General features: G+C 61.6%; 1 protein-coding gene across 1 annotated transcript; it reads left to right on the top strand.

The window, feature by feature from the left end:
- The first annotated feature begins 1,460 nt into the window (after positions 1-1,460).
- On the top strand, positions 1,461-6,563 carry Gnb2 (G protein subunit beta 2). Its single transcript, XM_069989277.1, has 10 exons — positions 1,461-1,637; positions 3,880-4,025; positions 4,279-4,317; positions 4,439-4,545; positions 4,804-4,867; positions 4,950-5,112; positions 5,198-5,264; positions 5,505-5,706; positions 5,794-6,010; positions 6,091-6,563. Exons 2-10 carry the CDS (start codon positions 3,969-3,971, stop codon positions 6,195-6,197), a joined length of 1,023 nt encoding a protein of 340 aa, XP_069845378.1. The 5' UTR covers positions 1,461-1,637; positions 3,880-3,968; the 3' UTR covers positions 6,198-6,563.
- The last annotated feature ends 1,150 nt before the right edge of the window (positions 6,564-7,713 follow it).

The following is a 7,713-nucleotide window of genomic DNA, read 5'->3' as shown; positions in this document are numbered from 1 at the left end:
TAAAAACTATTTGTAATACCATTGCTGAGCAGAGATTAAATGAATAGTGTGCTTTGGTGTTTTGCTTTTTTTTTTTTTTTTTTTGAGGAGGGGTGCTAGTACTTGTGCTTGGAACCGAGGCTTCAGTCTGGCTTGGCCTTTTTGTTCAAGGCTGGCACACATCCACTTTTTTTTTTTTTTTCTGGTTAATTGAAGATTAGAGTATAAGGGACTTTCCTGCTCAGAATGGCTTCAAATGGCAATCCTCAGCTAGGTGTCATAGTTCCTTCCTTTAATCCTAGCTACTCTGGAGGCTGAGAGCTGAAGATCATGGTTCAAAGCCAGCAGGGGCAGGAAAGTCGTGAGACTCTTATCTTCCAGAAAACTGGAAGTGGTGCTGAGGCTCAAGTAGAGTGCTATCCTTGAACTGAAGAGCTCAGGGACAGTGCCCAGGCCCAGAGTTTAAGCCCCATCACACACACACACACACACACACACACACACACACACACACACGGCAATCCTCAGATCACAGCCTCCTTAGTAGCTAGGATTACAGGTGTGAGTGCCAGTGCCCAGGTCATGAAGGCCATTTGTTAAGGTGAATCCTCCAAAGCATTAGCAGATCTATGGTGATGGATCTCTCAACAATCGAAGAGGCTTTCAGGTCAAAGCGCCTTCCACACCTTCATTGAAGAGATATGGAAACAGGCCTGTTCTTACATTCTCATTCCTTCCCGAGGGTCATCTACAACACCATGCTACATTGCCGAGATTAATATCTCAATTCTGCAGCCTAGATGTTTCCACTTCTACCAAACTGGAATAAAACTCGAACTTAATTGCACAGCCCTGGTAGGATTAAACAGCAATAGTACAGAATACAACAAACACACGTTGTTACAGCAGCATGTAGCCTTATACTAACGTCCACACTGGGCAACGTGGAGGCATCCTGGCGGCCCTCTTCTCAGGGATTCTGAAGGGTTCACATGGTCCTGGATCTTTTCTAAGTCTGAATTGCTGGTATGTTGTTTTATTCTACTGCCGCCCAGGCGGGTTTGGACCTCTCCCTCTCCGGCCCCGCCTCCTGGAGGGGGCGTGGCACCAGCAGACCGGGGGCGTGGTCAAACTGAGAACCAGGGCCTCGAGCTCTCGCTCCGTAGCCGCCCAATCTGGGAGGGGCAGGAGGTCGGTCACGTGACCAGCAAGCGGAGGGAGGGGGAATTTCAGCCTTTTCCCCCCCCACCCCTGCCGGTACCACTTGTATCAGCCCAAAGGGGGGGGTGTCTTATTCCTTTTCGAGAAGCAAGCCCTTTCGTGTGGTCCTTGTGGTGTTTTAATAGCGTGGGGTGTGAATTTGTTGTGAGGAAGTCAATCTTCGCCCCTGGAGTGATGTTTTTCTCTGCTAGGTTCCCCCCTCCCCGCTAGGCAGTTGGTGTCGCCCAGCCGGGCCCTGGGCGCGGCGGCGGCGGCCGCGTCACGGGCGGGCGGGATCCCTCCGCTCTAGGGAGCGCAGCGCTGGACGGTTGAGTTGGGGTGACTGAGGAAATCCATCCGCGCCGCCGCCGCCGCCGCCGCTGCCGCCTCCGCCGCGGAGGAAGACAGGACCTCCCGCGCTCCTCCGGCGACCCCTTGGCAGAGTCCCACCGCCACAGGTACCTCCGCGGGCGAAAGGAGTCCTCATGACCCCCAGCCCCAAATTCCCGTGGTGGGGGGGAGTCTCCCTCCTGTCTCCCGGGTCTGGCGTCTCGGGAGCGGACGTAACTCTCCAGACCTCCCCTCCCTTCCTCTGGCCCCGGCTCTCCCAAACCCGGAAGGGGAACTGCGGGGGACCCTCGTCCCCAATATTGCATGCGCTCCCTTACGCCACCGGCCGCATTTCTCTGACCCCAGACCCCGTCCCAGCCTCGCCTGCCTTTTGCTCCCTTGGTAGTTGGGGGGGGCTAAATTGGGGGTTTCTCCTAAGGTTCCGTCCCGCCCCCTCTTCCCCCCGCCCCGCCTGCCCCTGGGTTACAGTACCCCAGTGTTCCCCAGTTTCTCACCCCGGCGGCATTCGTCTGGCAGAACTCTAGAATCCTGGGAGAGATCGGCCAGGCCTCGGGGCCACCCTCGTCTCCACCCTGTGTTCTCGATTTGGGCTCTGTCTGCCCTTGGTTTCTGTCTCCCCCCACCCCCCAAACCATCGACTGGACACTCAGTACCCCTTTTCCTTCATAAGTCCTAAGCCCAAGACAACCTAGCTCCTGGGGACCCCCCCCCCAGCCTTGCTTTCTTTGGGGGCAAAATGGAGGTCGAGGGGGCCGGACAGCCAGGCCCACTTGTGCTTCGTAGCACGGCACCAGACGGTGCCTCCCAGCTGCCAGATCTGGGGACCCCCCTCCTGTCCCCTCCCTCTCGCCCCGTCAGGCCTGAGGAGGCGGTGGCAACCGCTTTTCTGTTTGGGGCGCCGATGGCTGTCTCCCCAGAACCGGGGGGCTGCCAAGGCGGCCGGGGAGGGTGGTGGGAACCGAGGGCTGGAGCGCGGCCCCCGCCCCCCGCAGCTTCCTCCTGGCCGGCTGCCTTCGGCCCTGGGCCTCCGGCGCTGCTGCCCGGCCTGGGCCGCTGGCCGCTGGCAGGATGGGGCTTTGTCACACCTGGAGTGGGGTAGGGTAGGGGCGGTGCTCCCCTTCCCCCCCCCCCATTCTGGAAGGGCACCCCCCCCTCCGTGCTGGCGTCGAAAGCTGAACTTAGAGAGGGGAAGAGGAACGCCCAACGCCTGGGGGAAGTGGGAGTGGGTGGGGGCCGCCCCGGGTCGTCCGGGTGCGGGGTGCCCGGCCGATCGCACAGGTGTCCATTGTGTGTGTGTGGGGGGGGGTGGACAGGACACCGCGTCCTGGAGCGGAGCCAGCCAGGCCCCGGGAGCCCCAGGACTGGGCTCCCGAGGGCGCTCGGGGCGGCGGGGCCGGGCCGCCCGGGGCCACCGCCGGCGCCTGCGAGAGAGCAGCTCGGCGCCTCGGGGCCGGGGGCCGCTCCTCGGAGCCCTAATTACTCCAGAGCGGCTCCCACGGGCCTGGTGCGGGCGTGGCGGGGCGGGCGGGCTCGGCGCGGGAGGGAGCAGCGGCATGGGACTGCCTTCCTCGCCGCTCTTCGCCCCCACCCGGGGGCCGACGGCTAATGGGGTGCAGCCGGCTCCGGGATTATCCGGGGTGAGCCTTTCCGAACCTATTAGTGCCCAATCGGCTTTCCCCAAATCCTGTAAACAGCCACCCGGGCCGGTTCTGGGGAGAGGCGGAGGCCGGGTCGGGCGGGGGCGCCGGGGCCGGGGGTGGGGTCACCCACCCTACAGGTCTCTGCCGTGGATGCGGTTGCCGTGGCAACGGGGCTGGGGTGGGAGCACTTCACCAATGAGGTGCTCTCAGTCCGGGTGACGGTTGCCTAGGCAACCCCACGAACAGCCCCGCTTCCCCCTCTCTCCGGTCCTCCCTCCCCCCCCCCCCCCCGCGCCGTCGGAGCTGGGGGTGCGGGGCTGTGGGGGTGCGCTCTGAGGCCCCGCCCCTTTTAAAATTAGGTGCTGGGAGGGCGGCGCCCTGCGGGCTGGGGCGGACGCCGGGTCTGTTTTCGAAGAGACCCCCCTCCCCCAGTTCCTGCCGCGGTGTCCCGCCCGGGCCGCGGCCCGAGGGAGGGGTTCCCCGCGCTTCCTCTTGCACTTCCCACTCCGCTTCCGGGACCGGGAGGAAGATTGGGGAAGTCTCCTGTTCCTTGGCAGCGTCTCTGGTGCCCGGGACCCCGGTGCAGCCCTGGGGACCACAGCCCCCTCCCCCTGCTGGGCTTTCCTCTTCCGGGCTGCGCTTCCACCCCGCCTTCCCCTCCGCTTGCCCGGCGGCCTTGGGGCCTGACGTCAGCCTTGCACCCCCCCAGGCCTCGGGCCAGCGGCCAGGAGCTGCCTCCCCCGGCCCCCGTCCCGCGGCCCCCCGCCGCCCCCAACCCTGCCCCACGGGCCCGGCGCCATGAGTGAGCTGGAGCAACTGAGACAAGAGGCCGAGCAGCTCCGGAACCAGATCCGGGTGAGGGCCTGGGGCCGGGGAGGGGAGGGGAGGCCAGGCCAGGCCAGGCCAGGCCAGGCCAGGCCAGGCCAGGCCGGCAGGGCCAGGCCTGTAGCGGCCCACTGCCGTTGTGAGGCGCCTGGGGGCCCTGAGGGCGGGGAGACAATTTCAGTGTCTCACCCTCTCCACTGCTTTGTCTCCCGCTTTCTTTCCTCTTTCTTCTCCTCCCCCTCGGCTGCATTCCTGTTTCTTCCTGGCCATTCATTGCTTACAGGATGCCCGAAAAGCATGTGGGGATTCAACACTGACCCAGGTGAGGAGGTCCTGGCTGCCTGGGGACTTGAGGGAGGGGCCGAATTTGAGACTGCAGCTGTATGGCCGTATAGACCCTGGTTGCCAGGGTCTACATGAGCCCCTTCTGTCTCCACCTCCAGATCACAGCTGGGCTGGACCCAGTGGGGAGAATCCAGATGAGGACACGGAGGACCCTCCGTGGGCACCTGGCAAAAATCTATGCCATGCACTGGGGGACAGACTCAAGGTGTGTGGGTAGCAGGGCTAGGGTTCCGTTTGTGTTCTGGCATGATGGCTAATGGTCAGGGAGGGCAGCCTCAGGTCTGGTGAAGTGCTCAACATGAATTTGCCAGAGGAAGTCTGGGCAACCCCAGAGGACCAGGGAAAGATCACTTGCAGGACGTGGGGGCTGCTGCTGGGGATTGGCTCAGAGCGCCTCCTCCTAGGTGGATGAGGGGGCTCCAGACCCTCATCCCTTTGCCTCTCCCCTACCGCTGTCCACCAGGCTGCTGGTCAGCGCCTCCCAGGACGGGAAGCTTATCATCTGGGACAGCTACACCACCAACAAGGTAGAGCTGGCACCTGGGGTGGGGGGCGCAAAGCTGCAGAGCTCTGGCTGACTCTGGCTGTGCCCGCACCTCGCCTCCCCAGGTCCATGCCATCCCACTGCGCTCCTCCTGGGTCATGACCTGTGCCTACGCGCCCTCAGGGAACTTCGTAGCCTGTGGGGGTTTGGACAACATCTGCTCCATCTATAGCCTCAAGACCCGAGAGGGCAATGTCAGGGTCAGCCGGGAGCTGCCTGGCCACACTGGTGAGAGGAGTCTGGCTGGGCAAGGGCACTGGGCTGGGGGAGTGCTGGCCTCCCTGAGACTTGGCTGACCAGCCCTCTTCCCCAGGGTACCTGTCATGCTGCCGTTTCTTGGATGACAACCAAATCATCACCAGCTCTGGGGATACCACCTGGTGAGGCCCTTCCGGGGCTGGGTGGGCTGGCCTGCACTGAGCAGGCATGGTGCACCTGGGAAAAAGCAGCCTGAACACAAGCCTCTGGGTGGGCACCAGAGGGCTCCCTTCCCCCCTAAGGGCCTGGCGTGGGTCAGGAGTTAGCTTCCTGAGGCCTGGCCCACATGGTGAGAAGGGGTGGGGAGCTAGGGAATCTGCCCTCCACCCCATTTCTGATTCCTCTGTGCTGTCCCTCTCCAGTGCCCTGTGGGACATTGAGACAGGCCAGCAGACTGTGGGTTTTGCTGGACACAGTGGGGATGTGATGTCCCTGTCACTGGCCCCTGATGGCCGCACCTTTGTGTCGGGTGCCTGTGACGCCTCCATCAAGCTGTGGGACGTCAGAGATTCCATGTGTCGACAGACCTTCATTGGTCACGAGTCTGACATCAACGCTGTGGCTGTGAGTTGAGGGCGAGCTGGGCTGACCTGTTCCTTCCCTGCATCTGGCCTTGACCTGAACTCCTTGCACACTTCCCCCCACACACAGTTCTTCCCCAATGGCTATGCCTTCACCACGGGCTCTGACGATGCCACGTGCCGCCTGTTCGACCTGCGGGCAGACCAGGAGCTGCTCATGTACTCGCATGACAACATCATCTGCGGCATCACCTCCGTTGCCTTCTCGCGCAGTGGCCGGCTGCTGCTGGCTGGCTACGACGACTTCAATTGCAACATCTGGGATGCCATGAAGGGCGACCGCGCAGGTGAGACCGCGGGGCTGTGCCTGGAAGGCAGGGGTCAGCAGCCCAGGCCAGCCAAATTCAGGTGTCCCTCTTGCTCCCAGGTGTCCTCGCTGGCCATGACAACCGCGTGAGCTGCCTTGGGGTCACTGATGATGGAATGGCTGTGGCCACTGGCTCCTGGGACTCCTTCCTCAAGATCTGGAACTAACGTCCCCAATCCCAGCTGGGCCCAGGCCGGGAGGGGCCCTGCCCATGCCCACACTACAGGCCGGGAGCTTTGGGGCAGAGTGCACACCGAGCCTCCCTCCCTGGGCCACAGGGCCTTGGGTCCCTGCTCCCCCACCCAGGTTTGGTTCCTCCCGGGGCCCCCACTGTGGAGATAAAAGATGGGGATGGAATGGGGGACAAGGAGGGATAAAAAGCCCTCCCTTTGCTGCCCTGGGGTCAGGGCCTCACCCCTCTGGAGGGCCAGAGGCAGGAGGTGGAAACTCCAGGGGCTGGCTTTTTTAAAACTGGTTTTATTTTAATTTTTATTATATTTTCAGTTTTTCCATAAAGGAACCACCAATTCCAACTCTGTGCCTGGCTCTCCTCCCTTGCGGTGTCTTTGTAGTCTCTGCTGCCTGCCCACCAAGCAAAGCAGCAGGCCAGAGGGACCCCCCCTTCCTCCTTGCCAAGGGCCAGTGTTTCCTGCATAGGCATAAGCCTTGGGCCGCACCCCACCCCAGTGCCTCAGTTCCCAGCCCTTCGCTGCACTACCCATTCCTATTACCCGCTCCACACACCCCCAGAAGCCAGTAGGCAGATGAAGAACACACACCAAGTTTTATTGGGGCAAGTATTTACAGGGGCAAATAGAGGGGAAATCACACAGGGTAGCGGGGGGCAAGGGAGACGGAATACAAGGATGAGAAAGGAATACAGAAGGACCCCTGTGCCACCCCAAACCCCAGGAAGGGGGGCAGCGAGGGCCCGGGAAGACTGGGGAAAGGACTGAATGGGGGTCTGAGTCCCTGGGCTGGGGGCTCAGAGCTTGTAAACATTGACCACTCTCAGAGGGGATGGGGTAGGAGAGGGCTCCCCCTATACTTCCTCACGGGGGTTAAGGCCTCTCCAGGCTCATGGGCCCCCCAAGTTCAAAGTCTCTCTAGCTGGGGGAAAGGGCCAGGAAGAGACAGGAAGTTCCTCCCTCCCCTGCATTGGCTGCGGCAGGGGCAGGGTGGTTACATTCAGTCACAACAGGCATCTCCCCCACCCCGCTCATGCCACCACACTGGCAAGAGGGGAGGAAGAGCTGGGGGCCAGCAGCAGCAAGACCTTTCCCCCGGCCCATCACCCCCTTATTGCTTTAGAGAGAACATTGTCTTTTCCCAGTCGCTAACACTGTCGAAACAGGAGGAGCAGGTGGACGCCTTCCACCTGGGAGCCAGTTTTACCCCCAACACTGACCCAGTTGCCACTTTGGTGCCAAAAACAAATCAAAAAATGAACAAAACTCAAAGCCATCTCTCCAGGGACAATGGGGAAAAAAACTAGGGCCCCTCCCCTCCCCGGGGCAGGAGGAAATACATTCATGGAGGCGGCAGTGGCGGCTTTGCGCTAATACTGCACTCTAGCAATGAGGTCGATGGAGAAGCTCAATGAGAAACCCAAGGTGGGGGGGGGACTTAAAAAAAAAAAAAAACAAACAAACCCAGAATGGATGGAGCCCAGCACAGGCAGGG

Source organism: Dipodomys merriami, unplaced genomic scaffold, assembly GCF_024711535.1.
Source record: "Dipodomys merriami isolate MVZ:Mamm:240054 unplaced genomic scaffold, mDipMer1.0.p SCAF_373, whole genome shotgun sequence".
Taxonomy (NCBI): domain Eukaryota; kingdom Metazoa; phylum Chordata; class Mammalia; order Rodentia; family Heteromyidae; genus Dipodomys; species Dipodomys merriami.
The sequence above is the reverse complement of the archived record's forward strand: the minus strand, read 5'-3'. Positions and strand labels throughout refer to the sequence as shown.

Excerpts from the sequence above, each read along its gene's own strand:
- Gnb2 (XM_069989277.1), top strand. The coding sequence starts at position 3,969 with ATGAGTGAGCTGGAGCAACTGAGACAAGAGGCCGAGCAGCTCCGGAAC. Across the intron at positions 4,026-4,278 it reads AGCTCCGGAACCAGATCCGG|GATGCCCGAAAAGCATGTGG; the intron begins GTGAGGGCCTGG and ends CATTGCTTACAG. Across the intron at positions 6,011-6,090 it reads CATGAAGGGCGACCGCGCAG|GTGTCCTCGCTGGCCATGAC; the intron begins GTGAGACCGCGG and ends TCTTGCTCCCAG.